Genomic DNA, 19,693 nt, shown 5'->3' with positions numbered 1-19,693 from the left:
TTTTAGTATATTTTATGGTCACCCTGGTATGGAGTTCAAAACAAAACAAAGACGGCGGCGTATTTTCCGAATATCACGCAGATAAGAAATAAATCGTAATTAATTGGAACAATAGCTGCGCATAAGCAAAATGTCAACGGCCGAGGCAACAACAGCGGACAGTCAGTCGCCGGAGAATGTGGAGGATGTGGAATTCGTGGACCTGGCGTTCACAAAGGAGTTGCGTAAAGCCACAAAGGATGTGCATAACCTGACCGATGTGCTTGTTAATGCAAAGTTCGCACTAGGTGGGTTTACTAATCCATTTAAATTTTATGATATCCTATATATTCTTATTTCCTAGCCCTTTCCGATGACGAGGTGTGGTACGATGGACTCTTGGCCTTCTACGAGCTGTACAAATTCTTCGAGACCCATCTGCCGGAGCGTCTGCTGCCCAAGGAATTCTACAGAACAGCGGCATTCGAGCGGGATTTCGACTATTTCTATGGTTCCGATTGGAGGGAGACCTACGAAGTGCGACCGGCGGTGCAGAAGTATCTGGAGCACCTGGAGAAGATTGCCGCCCAGAACGAACTGCTGCTGTTCGCGTACTCCTACCAGATGTACATGGCTCTGATGTCCGGCGGACAGATGCTGCAGAAGAAGCGCATGATTGCCCGAAAACTTTGGATCTTCTCCAAGGGCGACGGCGAGGAGCAGCAGAAGCAGGCCGACAAGGAGGCCGAGGTGGCCACCGCCAGGGCTGCAGATTCTACGCTGAACGAGGATGACTTGCAGGCCAGACCCATGCCCGCCCAGGTCACCATTTGTCCCCCTGGCTGCGAGGCCACCTATTTTCCTGAAAAGGTAAGTACATGCTTTAGTTCTCCCTTTCTTAAGATACACACAAAAAAAAACTTGGTAAAATCAACTGTTATAATTGTCAAACAGTCCCCAACCACAAAAATTGCCAATTCTACTAATTAAATAGTTACTTTTACAACAACAAACACACACAATTAGCAAGGACACACACCAATTTACTTGGTAGAATTGACAATTTTTTGTGGTTGGAAACTGTTTGACAATTTTTTACCAAGTTTTTTATTTCGTGTACGATTATAAGTTTATAAAAATATAAAAAAATATTTGAGTATATTAGAGAAATATTGGATTCTATAGACCAGTTCCCTATTACCCTATTGTAATTCCGTGACCTTATTTTTTAGATCTCCGTTCTAAAAGCCAAACTCAGGCGCGTTTTCAACAATCATTATGGAGCTTTTGACGATGATCTGCGTGCCGCTTTCATCGAGGAGAGTCGCAACGTATTTCGCCTAAATATAGAAGTTGTGCGGACAATCAAGGGCGTCAATCGTGCCAATCTCAGGAAGCTGGCCCTCGCTGTGATCTTTGTTTCTAGTATTGTACTGGCCGTAAAGTTTGCCCTTAAGTAAGCCAAGAGAAGAACAATAATGTTAGCTCCCCAGAGCAGCTTAGAATTGTGATCACACATTTATTTAGTCGTTTGTTAAAATAGTAAATATTCCTATGTACTGCTGATTTCAAATCTTTTTTATTGGGCTTTCTCGGAGGTGAAAAAATCAAGCAGTCCTCGTCTGTTTAACCACGGCATCACGCGCTCTATGTTCGCCCTGTAACGTTCGTTGTTGAACATCCCCAATCTCATTGAGTCCGCCTCCTTACTTTCCGCCATAAAGTCATTGGGCGAGAAGTTCTCATCGGTCTTGTTTAGGCAAATCGTCAGGGTGGTTAGCATGGTTGAAACCGCTAAAAGGAAAATAACTTAGTTTTCATTTCGAAATCAAAACCTCTTTCTAAGTTACCAAAAGTTGGGTGCTCCAGCAAAATGATGTGCAGTTCCTTTAGGGAGGGTACAAAACCATTGTACTTCAACAACTGGGCGTGCTCCTCCAAATTCTGATGATACCATCGGATGAGATACTCAAACTGATCGACCTTGATATCCAGGTGAGTGGAGCTCATTATGAAGTAGTAAAGGTCCTGGGCGGGATTTCCGTATCTCGACACTTGGTGATCCAGCAGGAAGGTTTCCTTGACATGGCCATCAGAGTCGTATTGGAACATCATGTTGTTTATCCAGGCATCGCCATGATTGAGCACATTGAACTCGTTCTCATTGATCTTGGAGTCTTCAATTATTTTGTCGATTTGGGTATCCAAAGCCGACGTCTACAAAATAATTATTAGTTTATTATTAACTTAAAAAATCGTTTAGCAAGCTTACCAGTTTGTCCAGATACTCATCGACGCCGTCAAACTTGGAGACTGCCTCCAAAAACGGCCTCCTCGTTTGAGCAAACATACCCTTGTAAATCTCTGCAGTTTGTTCTGTGAAAATGCCATTATTGTACTTCGACGGGTAGGCTCCATTGAGTTCCTTGTATTTCAGAGAGGCTGCATGCCACTGGGCCAATTTCTTCAACGTGCACTTGCTGTGCTCCAAGTCCATTCCCTTCATGCGATCGACCATGGTGAAACCGCCAGTTTGCAGGTTATCCAAAATCAGATACTCCTCTTTGACCTCCTTGCTGAGTCGGTAGGACTTGGCGCTAAAAGTGACCGGCAATCCAGCGTCCTTGTAGAGCTGCTCGAAAGCGGGTACATAAACGCTGTACACCTCGATCTCCTTGGCGAAAAGATTAAGGTCGGCGAAATTGATAAATTCATTGGCTGTCTGCACTTTCAGGATGTACGAAAAGGTCTTGAGGCTTTTGTCTATAAATATAAGGATAAAATAGTTGAAATATTTCTGATTTTCTTAACTATATTACCTTTCAACTGTGCCTCAATATCAACCTTCAAGAGCGTTGAAGCAAAGTTGTCCCCAGGTTTCGTGGCCGACTTTGAAGAACCGCTTACAATCTTCTCGAAATTGGGTTCGCTGGATGAAATGATGTCCTTAAAGTCACTCACATTAAGCCAGTCTAGGATCTGATCAGGATTCTCAGGCTGGGATTGCTTTAAAGGCTCCGTTGGTTCCAGTAGAGCAGGGATTGGTTTAGTGCTGTAAAGGTATTATATATTTTGATGTTAAAATAACATTTAAAAGTTCTCACCTCGGTTCTAGGAAACCACGATTGTCCAGCCAGGGCAGAATTCTTTCGATATATCCTTGATACCGCTTGTTGGCGTACAAAACGTTCCTGAAATTGACTCCAGCTTCCGAGTCTCCCATGAAATTATCGAATGTGGCCGACTCGGTGGGATCTAGAAGAACCACTGGCAGCACTGCAATGGCTGGGAACAGCACCCATCCTCCGTACTTTATTATCTTAGTGTGCATTTCCCTCAACGAAGGCTGGTGGCCAGTAAATCCCAAAATATCCAAGTGCTTCGTCAGCTCTTCGTGGTAATGTCTGACTAGGAAGTCAAAGGAATCCAGCTTATGTTCTATTTGCACGGACGTCATGATGAAGTACATTAGATCCATGGTGTTGGTGCCGTATTTGGGGTTCTGGAAATCGACGAAGACCATGTCCTCCAATTTTCCCTGGGCGTCCACCTTGAATAGCAGATTATTCATCCAGCAATCGCCATGACCTAGCACATTGAACTCAGTGGGATCGATGATACCGATTTTCATGAACTCCGTAGTTAGACCAGCAAGAATTTTTTCCTGTTAGGGATGGTTATAAAATAAGACTCTAGATTTAGTTACTTGAAATCAAGACACTTACAAGTTTCTCGCGATAGGCCTCTCCGTTCTTGAACTTGTCGAGATTGGCCAAAAACGCCGTTCGAAAAGATCCCAACATTCCCTCCAAAAACGCTTTAATGGCATCCTGGTTATTTCCCATCATGCCGTAAACGAAGACATCAGGATAGGGTCCATTAACCTCAACCATCCTGGCACCGGCTGCATGGAACTGGGCCAATTTCGTCAGGGCAAACTTGGCTTGTTCCAAGTTAAGGCACTCCAGACGATTCAAGTTCTTGTACCCATTCTGGCCGAGATCGGTCATCAGCACTGTGTTGGCCAGCTTGGGCTCCTTGGTGGCGTCCAATCGGAATGCTTGTGGGGCAAAATGGATATCCAGACCCTTGGCCTTATAGAGCTCCTCCAGTTTCGGTAGAACATCAATATAGGCCGTATTCTCGCTGTTGAAGAAGTTGGCAATGGCCATCATTTGATCCATTTGCGGAGTGTCATGGGGAACTTTCATCATAAACGAGACCAGCTTGGTGCTCTTGTCTAAAAGGTAAATCATTTATTAGTTGATAACTGTGATATTGCATTTTATAACGTCGGTGGGTCAGTTGTTGCCAATGACCATAAAATAAGCCTTGTCATTGTGAAAAACAAAATAATCGTCAAACTTTAATTGTTAACTGATTATAAATGATTGGTACGCATACATGTGTATGATTACTTATCACCGACCTACGCGAAGAACCCCACCTACTTTTCGATGTTATTTCTGGTTGGACAAGTGCCAAATTAGTGCTATAAATAGTAAGGGAGCACCCACTTGTTAACTCACCAGTGAGCTCCACATCTATACTGACCCTCAGCATAAGTGTGGCATAGTTTTCCCCGGGGGCCATCGCAGGCTTCACCCGGAAACCCACTATTTTTGAGAACTCAGCTTCATTTGCAGCCAGTAATTCCACAAATTGCGTTTCATTCAGCCACTTGGGTACCAAACTGCTGCGGTCAATCTCTGGTTCGGATTTGGCGACCGGCGCTGGGGGGTCAGAGTTCACCTCCGTTTTCTCGGCTGGCTGCTTTTCGAACTCCAAAGTTTTCACTTCATAGCTCTGCTTGGCCTTCGAATGCCGTAGACCCATCGTTTAGCTTTACGAGTATTTATGAGTATTTAGAACAAGAGGTTTTAACTCGCGATTCGCGTCCGTTCAACTGGTCGATCGGCGGTAAACTGATATTCGGCACACGACTGCGCTGCCTAGTTATGCATTTCTAATCACTGGTTTACTTGATAGCGCCGATAGCGAAACTTCTCTTATTTCATCAGTTTTTAGAATTTTACGCCTTGGTATAACTAATCAGTTTGAACTTAAACACTTCTTGTTGATAAGAGTGATTAGGTTGCTAGCTCAAACATATCAGATTATAGCTTGTTTTTATCAGTTTCTTTGTTTTCGATTACCATTACTTACTAGTCCTATCAATTATATCTTTCTATTCAATCAAATAATCAGAGATTTTTAAAAATTAGGGCAGGTTCGTGGCCAGCCAATGAAAATATAAAGAATTTGTATTCTTGATTGGAATCATTAGGCAAGTCAATATAGCCATGTCCTTTTCATTGAATATCATTTTCGATCTCTATATAGCTATAGATATAAACCATTGTAAATCGTCTTAAAACGTGATGGTTAAATAGCATTCCCTGACAAATTTCTAAGAAAGGAAAAAATAGTTTCCTAAATATCTGTAGACGTTCTTCCAGATATCTCTGTATATATCCTTGTCTATGTAAATATTTATTCTAAATAAATCTGCACAGGTATTAAAGCTTCGAAATGCCGAAATGCCCACATTGTTCTCCTGTTTTTAATTCATTTTTATTTTAGATCAATGTAACAAAATCAAGTACAACTTATTATTAATCATTGGTGAACAGTGTAATAAACGTTATATTAGGGAAATGAAACAAGATATATCACATTTTGGATAGAACTTTAGGGGTCCAGAAGACCTCTCCTATTTAGCCAAGGCATAATCCGCTGAATATGGGCTTTATAACGATTGTTGCCGAGAAGCTGTTGTCTAAAGGCTTCGGATTCCGGAGTCTCGACGAAGAATATCTCGGGACTGTAGCCCTCATCGGTCAGGCAAACGGTCAGGGTACTGATGACAGTGCCAACAGCTGGAAAAATTGAATTATCATATAAAATATTGAAATGATAATAAAATTTCCAATGCCCACGTACCAAAAGCTGGATGGTCTATCAATATGCTGTGAAGTTCGTTGAGAGAGGGAACAAATCCGTTGTATTTCAACAAATTGCAATGCTCTACCAAATTTTCGTGATACCACCTGATTAGATAGTCAAACTGATCGACCTTGATGTCCAGCTCTGCGGAACTCATCAGGAAATAGTAAAGATCTTGAGCTGGATTGCCGTACTTGGCATTCTGATGATCCAGCAGAAAGGTTTCCTTGAGACGACCCTCTGAGTCGTATTGGAACATGATGTTGTTTACCCACGCATCTCCGTGGTTAAGCACATTGAACTCCTTCTCATTGACTTTGGCATCTTCGAGGACCTGGTCTACATGGTTGTCCAAGATCCATGGCTTTATAAAAAAGATAATATTGCAAATTATAAAATATTCCTAGAGGTTCTGTATGATAATACTTTACCAGCTTAGGCAGATATTCCTCAGCGCCCTCAAACTTTTCAAATATTTTAATATACGAATTCTTGGCCATAGCAAACATATTGTGGAAGATGTCGCGCGTCTGTTCAATATAGATTCCATCGTTGTACAACGGGGAATAGGGTCCATTGAGCTCCTTGTACTTTATAGAAGCCGCATGCCATTGGGCCAGTTTCTTCAGTGTGCTCTTGGTGTGCTCCATGTCCAATCCTTTCATGCGATCGGCCATCTTGAAGCCCTTTGTTTGTAGATTCTCCATTAGCAGATATTCCTCTTTAACAGGTTTACTTAGAACAAAGGACTTTGCACTAAAGTTGATCGTCTGTCCCGCATCTTTATAGAGTTTTTCAAAGGCTGGCACATATTTGCGGTACATTTCCATTTCTTTGGGAAACATGTTTGCATCAGTGAAATTGTCAGGGGTAGCTTTTGGTTGTACTTTCAGTATGTAGGAGAAAGTCTTGGCGCTGTTATCTATTGAGTTTATAATGGTTATCATATTTTCAGATCATTTATATATTTACCCACCTTTTAGTTCTGCCTCTATATCAACTTTCAAAAGTTTAGACGCAAAATTGTCTCCGGGTTTCGTCGCCGAAGTCCAAGTTCCGCCGACAATCTTTTTAAACTCGGGATTGGAGGAGGATATTACTTCCTCAAAGTCACTGATATTAAGCCAGTCTAATATCTGGTTGGGGTTTTCAGGCGGTACAAACTGATTGCTAAGTGTCGGAATAATTAATACCAAGGAAAAACTTATTTTTTTACTTAAAAACTTACTAGGCTTCCAGGAATCCCCTATCATACAGCCATGGCAGAATCCTTTCAATATATCCCTGGTAACGTTTGTTGGAGAACAGAAGGTTTTTAAATTTAGCCCCATCTTCGGTGTCTCCCAGGAAATTATCAAAGGTGGCCGATTCGTTTGGATCCAGGAGCACCACAGGCAGCACGCTGATCGATGGGAAAAGAGCCCAACTTCCGTGCTTGAACATCAGAATGTGAAGTTCCCTTAGAGAAGGCTGCTTGCCGGTGAAACCCAGCAGATTAAGGTGTTTGATCAACTGTTCGTGATAATGCCGAATGAAAAAGTCAAAATAATCCAGCTTGTAGTCTATGTGCACGGAGGTGATGATTAGGTAAAACAAGTCCTGAGTGGGAGAGCCGTATTTGGGGTTCTGAAAGTCAACGAACAGCATATCCTCCACTTCCCCCTTTGAGTCCAACTTGAACAGCAAGTTATTCATCCAGCAATCACCGTGGTTCAGTACATTTAACTCGTTAGGATCGCTCTTCATCAGGTGTTCAAAGTCCAGGAATATCTGAGTAAATGCAGAGTCCTGGAAATAATCGCTTGGTTATTATATCATCCATAAATTAAATATGAAATATTACCAATTTTTCCCTAAAGCTTTCTCCGTCCTTAAAGTTCTTCAGATTGGCCATGAAAGCTGTTCGGAAGGACTCAATCATTCCCTTGTAGAATGCCATTAGAACCTCCTTGTTTCCGCCCAAAACTCCGTTTACGAATATACCCGCAAAAGGTCCATTCACCTGAACACTCATCGCAGAAGCCGCATGAAATTGGGCTAGTTTCTTCAGGGCAAACTTTGTTTGCTCCAGATTAAGGCACTCGAGGCGATTCAAGTTCTTGAAACCATCTTGTCCCAGGTCATTCATTAGCACGGTGTTGGCCAAATTGGGTTCCTTCTTGGAGTCCAACTTGAATGCCTTGGGAGCGAAGGTAATGTCCAGACCCTTAGCCTTGTAGAGCGCCTCCAATTTGGGCAGTATATCCGAGTAAACTGCATTCTCGCTGTCAAAGAAGTTGGCCATGGCCAACATCTGTTCCATTTGGGGAGTTTTGTGCGGAACCTTCATCATGAAGGAGACCAGTTTGGTGCTCTTATCTGGCGGTGAGATCGGGTTTTGGAAACTCGTTAGTTGAAATCATACAGCCAATCTAATTACCGTTGGACATGCACTTGCTATTATTGAAAAATGACTCAAACAACAAGCATTTATTGTTTACTGGCTATAAATGAATTGAAGATACTACTTATCAAACTTCTATACAAATAAATGCCCTCATTTATGGCGCTTTCTAGGCCGACAAGATTGGGCATTCTATCGGGCTAACAAGACATGGAATATGTAAGGAAAAACTCACCAGTTAGCTCCACATCTATGCTGATCCTCAGCATAAGCGTGGCATAGTTTTCCCCAGGGGCCATGGCGGGTTTCACCCGGAAACCCACTATTTTGGAGAAATGATCAACATTGGAGGCTAGTAATTCCTCAAATTGCGTTTCATTCAACCATTCTGGCCCCAAGTTCTTTTCCTCAACTGGAAGAGGACTGGTGGGGGATTTCGACTGGTCCGATTGAACGGGTGACCCCTCGATATTCGAACTTTTTATTGAGGCCTTTTTTTGAGCTGGCGCTACTTCATAGCTTTTTTTCGACTTGGAATTACGTGATCCCATGATGACTAGAAATCGCGAATTTTATACGTCCGTTCGACTGGGGGAACGAATGTGAACTGATGTTTGTCGGCGAAAGTTCCCCTCTAGTTATGCCGTTCAGATCGGCGTTGATATAGTTAAATTATTTCATCACCGCCGACAATTTTACGCTCTAGCTTAATAGAATTGTTTGAGTGAGTTTAGATTACTTGTTGAGTGGGTGCGATCCACTCGAAAACAGTGAATCGTGAATCCAACTCAGTGATAAGAATTGTTTCAACTGATAAACCCAACGCTCAGTGCTCAAACGTCAAATCAGTGATAAAAGTTTATAAGCTGATAGTGCAATTTGTTAAACAATCTTTTCTTTATTTACTTACAAATATAATATCAACAGTTTCTAACATTTATTTGGTAACTTCAAAGGCGCCACGTCGATAGGCCCAGGGAAGAATTTCTTTTTGGTTTTTAATCATGCGGGGGTTCTTGAACAGGTTGTTCCGGAACTTCTCACCAGCTCCAGCTCCTTCGCTGTCCATCAGACTATCCATATTAGCATCATCACTGCCATCGACCAGAACAATGGGCAGCAAAAGGGATATAATAGGCAAAACTGTGGTTCAAAGAAAGGGGATTAATTAGTATTTAAAGATGATAATATTCCATGATTAACTTACTCCAGTCACCGTGGGCAAAAATCGATTGGTGTAGACTCCTGAGAGAAGGCAGTGCTTTTGGGTACTTCAATAGCTTAAGGTTCTCCGTTAGCTTTTCATTGTAGTACTTCAACAAGTAATCAAATTTGGCTATTTTTATGTCCAAATGGGTGGACGAGAGGATAAAGTAAAGTAAATCTTGGGCTGGCGATGAAAACCGACTCATCTGCAGATCCACAAAGTAAGTTTCCAGCAGGTTTCCCGCCTCATCGTGCTTGTACATGAAGTTATTGCACCAGGCATCTCCGTGATTCAGAACACGGAACTCTCCTTCGATTTCAGGAGCATAGGCCTGGAACATGTCCTGCGCTTGGCTGCCATAGGTTTCCTATAAAATATAAGGTGTTTAGTTTTAGTATCTTCCGAATTTCTTTATTGTATTTAGTACTTACCACAGCTTTGGCCAAATGAGTGGCATCGTAGAGCGCAAAGGATTCGACATAGGACTTCGTTTGGGTTTCGCGAAAGTCCTTAAAACTGTCTTCTTCACTGCACAGGTTACGATTGTATTCAGCGGGATAGGCTCCCTTGAGTTCAAAACGCACAGCGGAGGCGGCATGAAACTGCGCCAACTTCTTCAAAGTGGCCTCTGTATGCTGGATATCCAATCCGTTTTGACGATCCACATTCTTGAATCCCCGCTTGCCCAGATCCTCCAAGACGATCAGTTCCTCTTCCGGTTGACTCTTTGCCTCATAGTAACGTGGTCCAAAAGTAACCTCCTTTCCGGCATCTCTGTACATCTGCTCAAACTCGGGAATGTACTCTCCGTAGGTCTTGCGCTCCTTGTCGAATACTTTCCAACTGGCGACGTTATCGCGGTTTCCAGAATTTGGCAATATTTTAGCCATATACGATACACTCTGAAGGGAGCCATCTAAAAGTGAAAACCAGTTAAATTTAATTAAATTTAATATTATTTTAAAAAATCTAATAAAAGCCTTAATCATTAATATTGATTTAGTATTTAGTTCTTTCATCACTTACCATCTAGTTCCAATTCAAAATTGGCCCTCAACAGCAACGTTGTGTAGTTTTCACCCTTTCCCGCTGTGGGTTCAAGACGGTATGATTTAATTCTCTTGAGGCTCGGAAAATCACGATCTATAAACTCGACGAACTTCTGCTGATCAAGCCACTTTGGTAGCTGCTCAGCGGTACTGTCTTCTTTTCCCTGAACCATTCCGTTTACCTTTTGCCGTCGTAATTTGCGCCATTTCGCGAGGGGGCTGCCTTATATATTGGTCTAATCACTTGAAGCTTTTTGTTTTAAAGCTTTTGCTCAATTTCGTTGGGTTATGATTAAAGTCCGTCGCGTGGGAATGCTTTTCGATCTGGGTGGACCTGTTTGTTTGGATCGGCGATAGTCTATGATTATGATTGTGAAGCAAGAACCACATTCATGCCTGACCGGCAAGAAAAAAGTGCCCAATCAGTCATTTTAGTCGCCGTGTAGCACATTTGATCTTGCTGCTTGAACTCTGATGATCATGATCAGGTTTAAGCTATCTTTATGCCAGTTCATTCTTACGACGACTTTTTCGCAACGATGACTGGCTAAATACGGTTTTGTTTATCTCCCTTAATATTCTCTACACGAAGCTTTCAGCAAAAATTTCTTATCCCCCCACAATTAAACAGGTTGATGAGCCTCCCAAAGCTTTTTTTAGACACGTTCCTGCATTTATTAGTTATTAAAACCATACGTTATCTTATCTCAGATTGTAATAGATGTAATTAAATGGTTTTGATATGAACATGTTGTCTAGTCTTCTTCGAAGTAACCACGATTCTCCAACCAGGGTAAAAGTTCTCTAATTTGAGCACCGAAAGCAGGATTCTTGAAGAGCTCATCTATGTCATTACTTCCAAATTCCGAGAGCAAAATTGGCAGAATTTCCGTGGCGAACTCAAAAGCTGTTAGGAACACAATTAGCATCCAATAAGGAGATAATAATATTCATTTTGACCTACCCCAATGACCGTATTTCAGCAAATCCAATTGAAGATCCGTGAGGCTGGGCTTCTTGGCCTGGAATTTCAGCAGGCTTAGATTTTCGGTCAATTGATCGTGGTAGAACTTTACGTAGCCATCAAATCTAATGGTTTTTTCAGCCGGGGCAGTGAGCAGTAAACTGAAAAGATCGTAGACAGCTGGACCATATTTGGCAGCGTGAAAGTCGCTAAAAAGCGCATCCTTAACATTTCCGAAGGCATCGCTTTGGATGAGCAAATTATTCGGCCAGCAGGATCCATTTAGAATGACATTAAAGGAAGTTCGCAAATCCAGAATACCCGCATTAGATTTCACATACTTTTGAAATGATTTCTGTGAATTATAATTGCAATTACCAAAAGGGTATCTAAGAGTAGGCTTTTGATAGTACTTACCACCTTATCTTCGTACTCTCTGGCTTCGTTTGATCGGAGACTCTCGTGAAATCTCATTTGATACAAGCTTTTGAGTTCGGCAGCCTCATTCCCCGATTTCGAGTGCTCCCCGAGCTTGGGAAGCTCTTTAATCTTGGCGAAATTATTCGCTATATAGCAAGCTGTTCCGGCATGATAAGCAGCCAGTTTCGAAAGTACTCCTTCCATGGCGTTTACGGACAAACCTTTCAGGCTATTGGCCACGGAATAACCTCTGTTTAGGATATACTCTATATAGAGATGGTTGGATTTTTGTTTTCCTTGGATAACCGGCGGGCTGAAGTGAATGATCTTATCTGCATTTTTATACAGCTCCTCCAGGGCAGGCAGTACATTATCGTAAATATTACGTTCCACTGAGAAATCCCCTTTAATGGGCACCTTCAATCCAATGGATACCGATTCCGGGGATTTGATTAGGTAACTCACTTGGCGTTTCTTGTTCTCTGCGGTTAGTTAAGTGTTAGTTAATAAGGTCACATAATATATACTAGATTTCTTACCTCCTGTGACTACCTGTAGATAAGCACAGAGTGCCGGTTGTGCCAGTTGATTCTCCCATTTGTATCGTATACTTTCGATTTTCCTTAAATCCGGAATCTCCTGTTTTACCAACAATTCCAGATCCTTTTGCTCCAGCCAATTAGGCACAGAGGCATCTTGGGATATTTGTGTTAACAGAATTGGGCTCGACATTCTCCTTCGTTCCCGATTGCAAACTGAACTTGGCCCGGCAATTTTATGACAACCAAGAAAACCCAGCCAGTACTTTTCATACATATGTGTACACAAGAATCGATAAGTGCGTAGATAGGGAATGTGGGTTATATGATTGAAATTTACGAAGTCAGGCAAACATGATTGCTGGTTTTCAAGCTATCTTAGATAAGTTAGTTCGAACACACTATTAATTCGCACAAAATGATAGTGATACGTTTGGTTCCGACTACTCAAATGTTAAGAAGTTCGGAAAACATCTGCTGTATTTCCTGATAAATCCCATCTATCATGACCTAATACATATTGCATTCTGCCCTAATTGAGTCGGGAGAAAGTGTCGAAAAATTGCGAAAAATGCCCGAAATTGTAGCGAATTTCAATTAATTTGTCATAGCGATTTGACAAGGGGAGGGATTTGGATAGTCAATCTCAGTGAATAGATGAACATGGCGATTTTCTTTTGGGAAAAAGTTAATATGAGGCACGTGGCAGGGTCTTTATAAAATATATTTTAATAAACTAAGTTTCCCACACCGCAGGTGACGGAAAGATCAACTTAAGGAGTTAAGATCTAGAGATACAGAGATAGCAAAGAGTTTACTGATGCGCTAATCGCCGACACGTGAGTCCACTTTATAGAGAAAAGGGTATGGCAAGCCACCCCGAAAGCGATCTAATTCGGCATGAAGTGTCACAAATTCATCAAAACATATTGTACACCAAACTACCAAAACATCGGCCGCAAGGGGCGAAGTCAACCCCCAGGTAACAGGCCAATTTTCTGACTTCCGCACCCGAATATCCCTGCAATATCCGTTCCGAATTAATTTGGTCCACGGACGAGGGGCGCTAATCTGTTGGAAATGGGCGTTGAACGCAAAAATTCCTTGGTATTTAGCCGGGAATGAGCATCAATCCCTCAAGTGTTACACTTGTTCCTGGCTTTTCCTCGGTTAGGGGTTGCTACAATTGACTTTGAATTGCAGCCCTCCCTTTTTGATTCTCCCCTAACCGAGTGCCTCAATTTATTAATAATAATTTCACGCTTTGTTTGCCTTGTCAAATTTTGTATAATAGTTTTCGTTCTTTTTTTCGGGTTCCGTTTAGGGAACTTTAGCGCTATGTATGCAATGTGACTTCATTGAGACCACCGAATGGTAGTAGGCATGTGTTTTTCCTTCCAGCATCTGCAATTATTCGCACGCAAATCACGACACGCTTCGCTTTGGTTTTGCCTCGGATTTTTCAGTAACAAGTGCGGGTTGTGTTTTGGGGGATTATCAGGTGTATGTCGGTGGTACTTTTGACTTTAAAGTCACCACCATGTTTAAGCAACTAATTTGTTTGCTTTTTCATTTACAGAATTTGATTATCTCCAAACTCGGTGTTTTTAAATGAGATTATCTTTAAATTTGTTTAATTTTTATTTCTTTAGTTTTAGTGCTAATAATTGACTTAAGTAGGAGACATTCAAACAATTAACATTTAATTTAAACAATTTTAAACAACAATTTAGAATTATTTATAAAATCTCTCTAAAAAGGACCATTAAAAAATATTTTTTTAAATATTCTACAACACCACAGATCTTTCAATTTTTCAAGCAGTATAACTTCATTGAAATTTATCCTTACCCTCAGCAATCCACTTTTTATAATTTATATTTAATTATAATAATTTATAACTATTCCCCAAAAATTAAACAAAATATTTAACACTTTAGTGGATTCTTTATTGTTTTTTAAACAAACATTTATGTGTTAATGGTTAACATTATTCATTAGTTGCTATCTACAAGTAATTAAGAAAAACTGATAATAAGATGGTAGGAAAAATTTCCGTACCAATACTACCAATTCAGTTTAGGGCTACATTTTAGTATTATAATTATAATTATCGACTTGCTTTCCTTGAAGTCTAGATATTGTAGATAATACTATGAACTCCCGGATAATCCTGAAGAACCTCTCTACGTTAAACTGTGATTATAGGGCGAGGCAAAGTCGCGTTGATAGGCCGCCGCGGGATGCAAATGGTGCGGATGAATCGGTGGAGGTGGCGCCTGATGGTGTCCATTCATGCTGCCATAGACTTCCGACCGGGACTTGTGGGAATTGGAGGGCGTGCCACTGAGCAGCTCCGCCATGAATCCGATGTAGGTGATGGCCAGACGAAGGGTTTCGATGCGGGAAAGTCGTTTTTCGTAGGCGAAAGTGGGCACCTTGCGGCGCAACTTGTCAAAGGCCTCGTTCAGGTTGAACATCCGTCGGCGTTCGCGGATATTGGCAGCTCTTCTTTGGGCCATGCTGGCCACCCGACGACGGGTCTTCTTCGAGGAGCTGGAGGATCCATTGGCTCTGCCATTTGAGGATGAAAGTTGGGGTACCAAAGGTGTAACCTGCGATCGTTGCCACAGAGCTGTTTCATAGGAATTATAATTTTAATACTTTTTCCTGGAGTTTTTCCCCTGGAAAAACTCACACAAATCGGTGCAGGGAAACCCAGCAATGAGCTCCTGGTAGGGAACTATGGGCGGCGGAGGAGCCTCCTGACCCCAAAGCGGCTGGAATGGAACCTCCGGCATGTAGGTGGGCTGGTCACTGGGATGTGGATGCTGCATGACTGTCTGTCGAATTGGCTAGTGTAGCTACTGCAATTGGAAGACCTTGGGTCTGTTCTGCTTGGAAGACTGCGTTGCAATAAATTCTGATTGTATTCACGGACTGCGAAGTCAACTCGGTCCTGGTTTGAATTTTCCTTATTGGATTTTCCTCCCCGCAGGATGGAAGCATCTGCACGGAGGCCATTTTGGATTGGCAACAGTTTGGCGCGTTGCGATTGGTCGTCCTTGGTCGAGGGTTGCTGAGGTGACTTCTGATGTTCCGGCTTACAAATGTGTTTAAAAAGTAATATCTAATACAGAAGAGGACAATATAAAACAAACTGTGTATTCCATAGTATATCATATTACGTCCATTGAATTAAGCTGTGTATTCCATATTATATCATATTACGTCCATTGAATTAAGCTTGATCTGTAAAATATATTGCATGAGTTCTTAAGTTCTCAATACTTTCCCATTTACACTTATTTTGGTAAATTAATATAGGGACATGGATTAACATAAAGAAGTCCAGATCAAATTTCTTACCCTTCTTAAAAGTTGTATTTAATTATTTTTTGCTTTAATATTTATATATTTTTATTAAATTGCCTAACTATAGTTCATTCCGTCCTCCTGCTAAACCTAAGTTAAAGCTAACAGTCAAATTTAAATTTGCTGCTTAAAACCTACTTTTAGTTTAGCATGTAAACGAGAAAACAGCCTTAACAAAGCTTGCTTTAAGGATTGAGGTCCTTCATTTGGAGGACTAGCCAGTTCTGAAACCCATGAAACGGTAATAAGCTCGTGGTTCTTGTCTAGGTTACAGGATGCGTTTTCCTGCCATCCGATACACGAACCATTACACAAAAATAACCGGTACTTCGAACTTCCCGAAAAGTGATTAAAACTAATGCAGAGGCAAACTTTATTTTTAAAATTTAAAAATAAATTATGTAACTTTTAATACTTATTAAAAATACATAGAAAGGCTTATTGACTTATTAAATTAAGTGCGTTTCCAAATTCCACTTGTATTTAAAGTACCTATCTGTTGCATTTGTTTTTGTTTATATGAGACTCTCTAGGAATCTTTCTCCACATTCAGCTCTCCTGCTGAATTGGGATTCCACTGCAACTGCGCGGATAATTTTGCCGGCTTCGAGCTCCCAATCGCCCAATCCGCCAGATATTGCGATGCCATGGAGATGAAAGGCATTCCCCCAATTGTGCCAAGTATTTAGCCGCGTGGCAACAGGACAGCGTCCGAGGCTTAGAATGGAATGCGCCGTCAGACTGACGGTAAGCCTTTGATGGGCATTTCGAGGTCTGATTCCTTGGGCGGTCGTATCCATTCGCATTCGGGGGATTTCATTGTCGCTAAACTTTTCAATGGGGCTGATTGGAAAGAGGGGAGAACACATCTTCAACTTTCGGTTTGCATTCGAAAGTTTCGTTTTTATGGCTCCAAATGAGGTTTCCAGTTTATTTATTTAGTTCGTTTTATGTTCTCCTCCGCCAGAGGAGTGCTACTCAAGGGTGCTTCATTGTGTCAATAGCCTGAAATTGGATATCAAGTGCCTCGGATACTGTCAAGCGGAGACAGACAGCTGCGTTGAAGTGTTACCACTTTTTGATGACTCCATTCAGTCGTCCTTCTCGAAGTTCCAGCGCTATGAATTCCGTTTAAAAATAGTTTTAAAAATTTGCATTCATTTCATTTCCACCCATTAGACGGAGTCCATTGCCTCAATTTTAAAGAACAAACAAACTCCATCGTAATCTTTCGATTTGTGCAAGCAAAAGGGAATTCAAGTAACAAGAAATGTCTGAGGCGATTTGTTTGTGTCTGCGTCTGAGCACTTGCCAAGATTTATGCCCCCTGTGATGGCAAACTCAGCCAGCTTACATTATGAAAATGTAAAAATATGAAAATGTGGAAATTTGAATTTGGCACCCCCCTCTCTTTTCTTCCGCATTTCGTAGCGCTTTCTGCCATTTCCTAATTTTCCACGCAAATGCATTTTATTTATTACGCAATTTGGGGATTTGTACTCGCAGCCGCAACTGTTGTAAGCGACATGAAAGCGCTTAGACTCCGGAGTCCGGAGCGTTAAACGAGGCATTAGCCCCAGTGGATTACGGCTAATACCATTGTGTCCCGAGACGACAGTCGTAACGGGGCGTATACGGGATATCCCCAGGTGCAGCTGAGAGAAATATATATTTACCTTTTAAATGCAAAGAAATAAAAAATACTTAAAAGTGAGACTTGCAATTTAGGACTCTATAGAAATATTATTATTTCGTATTATAAATAGTATTAAATACTAGTAAGCCATAGTTACAATATTTATATTTAATTGTGTTAAATATGTGTTAAAATATTTACCTTTTAAATGCAATGAAATAATAAATACTTAAAGGTAAGTCTTGCAATTTAGGAATCTATAGAAATATTATTATTAGTATTATATTAAATTTTAATAAGCTATAGTTACAATATTTATATTTAATTGTGTTATTAACATGGAGAATTGTCGGATTCTGCATAGGCAAATCAATGAAAAAAGTGAACAATTGAGTGCTATTAAATTGGGCACGTGCGTATTTCGTTTTACTTGATAAGCAGAGCTCAATCTGTGAAGATTTTAGGGGCCTCTTCTCACAAAAAAATTCTAGTACGACTGTTCTCTCTGTCGGATTATTTAGTTTTTTAGTTGCGATGACGAGAATCGGACCTCTGTTTTGGACTAGCAGCCTACTGCTGTTTAGCATTGTGGCTGCCGCTGAAAGTGATATAGTCGCCAAGGTTAACCCCAATGTCGTAATCCTCAACGAAGTGCTTAGTAATATGGATGAAAGTGTCGAGCCCTGCGGGAGTTTTCAAAACTATTCAGTTAAAAATATAAAACCACTTAGGCTGCCGCCAATCTTACCCGAATTCATAACCCTGTTCGAAGAACTGAATAATCAGACTTTTGAGGAGGGCAGCCTGGAACGGAAGGTGCAGCGGGTCTACAATATCTGTTTAGTCTCAAGGTTAAAAGTCCAAGAACCACAGGAAATACTTACTCTACAAGAACTGGAGGACAGGTTCCAGGTATCCCTCGCCGATTTCCTGAACTACTACTATGGACGTTATGTTTCGCCGAGCTCTGTGGTCTATATTGAAAACCTAGATTACGTGATACGTTTAAAACTATTGTTAGAAAAATTTAATGCCAGCGATTTGGAGTATACTAAAGAAATTGTACACAGTTTTGAAGTAGCCCTAAGGTTTCCCGCAGATTGTGCGGATTTCGTGGCAGTTCGCATGGGACTGGCAGTCAACTTGTTGTTCGAGGAGCGTTTCCTGGGTTCCGAAAAACTGAATCGGTTGCAGTCGAAAGTGGAAAAGATTTTTGAAGCCATCCGTCAGCAAATTAACATCAGTCTCCAAAGAAACCCACTAAACTGGACGATGCCGGAGATAGAAGCTCTCCAGGAGAATATAAATAACTTGACTCTTAGGGTTGGAGGCATTCCGAAGAATGTCAATCGCCGTGATTTCGTTACCAAATACTACGAGGGTCTTGACTTCTCCGACGAAGACGACATGACAAGATTTGCCACTCAAAAGTTTACCCTTTGGCGAATGCAAAAGAATCCGGAATTCAGAACTACGAAATTGAATACGGTTACCATAAATAAGAAATTAATCGTAGTGTCTTACTTACTTCTGGCCAATTCCACCTTTGAGCTCGAGAGCCATGACTTGTTTCAGATGACACCGCTCGGAATTCTGTTGGCCTTCTATATGCTGAATAGTTACAAGCCAAGTAATTGCAAGGAATATAACAACACTCCCTATAACACTCCCCACTGGGAGGAGGAAACCCCAAATGATGCACTAAACCAATTCTGCTGGAAGCTGTATTCTGGGGATAAATCATTGGCAAAGCAACACACGATTCTTCTGCTTCTGGACCTGGTACACAAAGCCTACTTCGCCGCGGACTCGAACTTTAACCAGTCGCAGCCCAGCTTCACCACCAAGCCGTTGAGTCAGCTCTCTTTCTTGAGGTTGGCCCAAACCAGTACACACCTTTTTGGTCTCCAAACTGAACTGCTCGACAATCTATTGCCAGTGCAGCCATCATTCGTCCAGGCTTTTGACTGTCCTGACTTTATGTAGGATGGCAATTTAAATAAACGAATATTTTTACAATAAACCATTAGTCAGCATTTTTTAGTAACTGTTAAATAAACGAAATGATTTTTCTTATCAGGAGCTTTAAAATAAATAAATAAACACTATCAGTCAACTTAGTGATGACTCAATAAAGCCTTAATCTCTATCAAAATGTTAGTGTTTATTTTTTTTTTGTAATTAAATTTAATTCA

At 41.2% G+C, this 19,693-nt stretch overlaps 7 protein-coding genes across 7 annotated transcripts; 2 read left to right on the top strand and 5 right to left on the bottom strand.

Moving 5' to 3' along the window:
* Nucleotides 1-44: 44 nt before the first annotated feature.
* Nucleotides 45-1,545, top strand: Ho (Heme oxygenase). Its single transcript, XM_017157257.3, has 3 exons — nt 45-287; nt 344-849; nt 1,212-1,545. The coding sequence occupies exons 1-3, from the start codon at nt 131-133 to the stop codon at nt 1,437-1,439; spliced, it is 891 nt and encodes a 296-aa protein (XP_017012746.1). The 5' UTR covers nt 45-130; the 3' UTR covers nt 1,440-1,545.
* On the bottom strand, nt 1,544-4,893 carry LOC108067846 (uncharacterized). Its single transcript, XM_017157136.3, has 7 exons — nt 4,509-4,893; nt 3,705-4,219; nt 3,084-3,643; nt 2,799-3,031; nt 2,252-2,742; nt 1,830-2,196; nt 1,544-1,773 (listed from the first exon to the last, which is right to left on the bottom strand). The coding sequence occupies exons 1-7, from the start codon at nt 4,813-4,815 to the stop codon at nt 1,559-1,561; spliced, it is 2,688 nt and encodes an 895-aa protein (XP_017012625.2). The 5' UTR covers nt 4,816-4,893; the 3' UTR covers nt 1,544-1,558.
* A 689-nt stretch (nt 4,894-5,582) lies between these two features.
* Nucleotides 5,583-8,924, bottom strand: LOC108069029 (uncharacterized). The gene is made up of 7 exons (XM_017158989.3): nt 8,544-8,924; nt 7,769-8,283; nt 7,154-7,713; nt 6,902-7,095; nt 6,357-6,847; nt 5,923-6,289; nt 5,583-5,858 (listed from the first exon to the last, which is right to left on the bottom strand). Exons 1-7 carry the CDS (start codon nt 8,857-8,859, stop codon nt 5,671-5,673), a joined length of 2,631 nt encoding a protein of 876 aa, XP_017014478.2. The 5' UTR covers nt 8,860-8,924; the 3' UTR covers nt 5,583-5,670.
* Nucleotides 8,925-9,175: 251 nt separating this feature from the next.
* Nucleotides 9,176-10,846, bottom strand: LOC108061732 (uncharacterized). Its single transcript, XM_017148106.3, has 4 exons — nt 10,542-10,846; nt 9,947-10,431; nt 9,516-9,882; nt 9,176-9,451 (listed from the first exon to the last, which is right to left on the bottom strand). Exons 1-4 carry the CDS (start codon nt 10,735-10,737, stop codon nt 9,246-9,248), a joined length of 1,254 nt encoding a protein of 417 aa, XP_017003595.2. The 5' UTR covers nt 10,738-10,846; the 3' UTR covers nt 9,176-9,245.
* Nucleotides 10,847-11,304: 458 nt separating this feature from the next.
* LOC108062522 (uncharacterized) lies at nt 11,305-12,797 on the bottom strand. Its single transcript, XM_017149277.3, has 4 exons — nt 12,488-12,797; nt 11,946-12,430; nt 11,529-11,883; nt 11,305-11,471 (listed from the first exon to the last, which is right to left on the bottom strand). The coding sequence occupies exons 1-4, from the start codon at nt 12,762-12,764 to the stop codon at nt 11,320-11,322; spliced, it is 1,269 nt and encodes a 422-aa protein (XP_017004766.2). The 5' UTR covers nt 12,765-12,797; the 3' UTR covers nt 11,305-11,319.
* A 1,876-nt stretch (nt 12,798-14,673) lies between these two features.
* Nucleotides 14,674-15,384, bottom strand: Fer3 (48 related 3). The gene is made up of 2 exons (XM_017149957.2): nt 15,186-15,384; nt 14,674-15,122 (listed from the first exon to the last, which is right to left on the bottom strand). The coding sequence occupies exons 1-2, from the start codon at nt 15,322-15,324 to the stop codon at nt 14,674-14,676; spliced, it is 588 nt and encodes a 195-aa protein (XP_017005446.2). The 5' UTR covers nt 15,325-15,384.
* A 2,648-nt stretch (nt 15,385-18,032) lies between these two features.
* Nucleotides 18,033-19,484, top strand: LOC108061011 (uncharacterized). The gene has a single exon (XM_017147022.2). The coding sequence runs from the start codon at nt 18,033-18,035 to the stop codon at nt 19,482-19,484; it is 1,452 nt and encodes a 483-aa protein (XP_017002511.2).
* Nucleotides 19,485-19,693: the final 209 nt, after the last annotated feature.

The sequence above is a fragment of the Drosophila takahashii genome, chromosome 3R (genome assembly GCF_030179915.1).
Source record: "Drosophila takahashii strain IR98-3 E-12201 chromosome 3R, DtakHiC1v2, whole genome shotgun sequence".
Classification (NCBI taxonomy): Eukaryota; Metazoa; Arthropoda; class Insecta; order Diptera; family Drosophilidae; genus Drosophila; species Drosophila takahashii.
This window is presented reverse-complemented; position numbering and strand designations above follow the sequence as displayed.

What these genes read in the sequence shown, in the direction of transcription:
- LOC108067846 (XM_017157136.3), bottom strand. Translation starts at nt 4,815, where the DNA reads ATGGGTCTACGGCATTCGAAGGCCAAGCAGAGCTATGAAGTGAAAACT. An exon ending in TATAGATGTGGAGCTCACTG is followed by an intron (nt 4,220 to 4,508) that starts GTGAGTTAACAA and finishes TTTACCTTTTAG; the next exon opens with ACAAGAGCACCAAGCTGGTC. An exon ending in TATTGAGGCACAGTTGAAAG is followed by an intron (nt 2,743 to 2,798) that starts GTAATATAGTTA and finishes TTATATTTATAG; the next exon opens with ACAAAAGCCTCAAGACCTTT.
- LOC108061011 (XM_017147022.2), top strand. Translation starts at nt 18,033, where the DNA reads ATGACGAGAATCGGACCTCTGTTTTGGACTAGCAGCCTACTGCTGTTT.
- LOC108069029 (XM_017158989.3), bottom strand. Translation starts at nt 8,859, where the DNA reads ATGGGATCACGTAATTCCAAGTCGAAAAAAAGCTATGAAGTAGCGCCA. An exon ending in CATAGATGTGGAGCTAACTG is followed by an intron (nt 8,284 to 8,543) that starts GTGAGTTTTTCC and finishes TCTCACCGCCAG; the next exon opens with ATAAGAGCACCAAACTGGTC. An exon ending in AGGAATATCTGCCTAAGCTG is followed by an intron (nt 6,290 to 6,356) that starts GTAAAGTATTAT and finishes TTTTTTATAAAG; the next exon opens with CCATGGATCTTGGACAACCA.
- Fer3 (XM_017149957.2), bottom strand. Translation starts at nt 15,324, where the DNA reads ATGCAGCATCCACATCCCAGTGACCAGCCCACCTACATGCCGGAGGTT. An exon ending in GTTTCCCTGCACCGATTTGT is followed by an intron (nt 15,123 to 15,185) that starts GTGAGTTTTTCC and finishes CCTATGAAACAG; the next exon opens with CTCTGTGGCAACGATCGCAG.
- LOC108061732 (XM_017148106.3), bottom strand. Translation starts at nt 10,737, where the DNA reads ATGGTTCAGGGAAAAGAAGACAGTACCGCTGAGCAGCTACCAAAGTGG. An exon ending in CTCATTTGGCCAAAGCTGTG is followed by an intron (nt 9,883 to 9,946) that starts GTAAGTACTAAA and finishes TATATTTTATAG; the next exon opens with GAAACCTATGGCAGCCAAGC. An exon ending in TTTTGCCCACGGTGACTGGA is followed by an intron (nt 9,452 to 9,515) that starts GTAAGTTAATCA and finishes TTTGAACCACAG; the next exon opens with TTTTGCCTATTATATCCCTT.
- Ho (XM_017157257.3), top strand. Translation starts at nt 131, where the DNA reads ATGTCAACGGCCGAGGCAACAACAGCGGACAGTCAGTCGCCGGAGAAT. An exon ending in TAATGCAAAGTTCGCACTAG is followed by an intron (nt 288 to 343) that starts GTGGGTTTACTA and finishes CTTATTTCCTAG; the next exon opens with CCCTTTCCGATGACGAGGTG. An exon ending in CCACCTATTTTCCTGAAAAG is followed by an intron (nt 850 to 1,211) that starts GTAAGTACATGC and finishes CTTATTTTTTAG; the next exon opens with ATCTCCGTTCTAAAAGCCAA.
- LOC108062522 (XM_017149277.3), bottom strand. Translation starts at nt 12,764, where the DNA reads ATGTATGAAAAGTACTGGCTGGGTTTTCTTGGTTGTCATAAAATTGCC. An exon ending in TCTACAGGTAGTCACAGGAG is followed by an intron (nt 12,431 to 12,487) that starts GTAAGAAATCTA and finishes AACTAACCGCAG; the next exon opens with AGAACAAGAAACGCCAAGTG. An exon ending in GCTGAAATACGGTCATTGGG is followed by an intron (nt 11,472 to 11,528) that starts GTAGGTCAAAAT and finishes TGTTCCTAACAG; the next exon opens with CTTTTGAGTTCGCCACGGAA.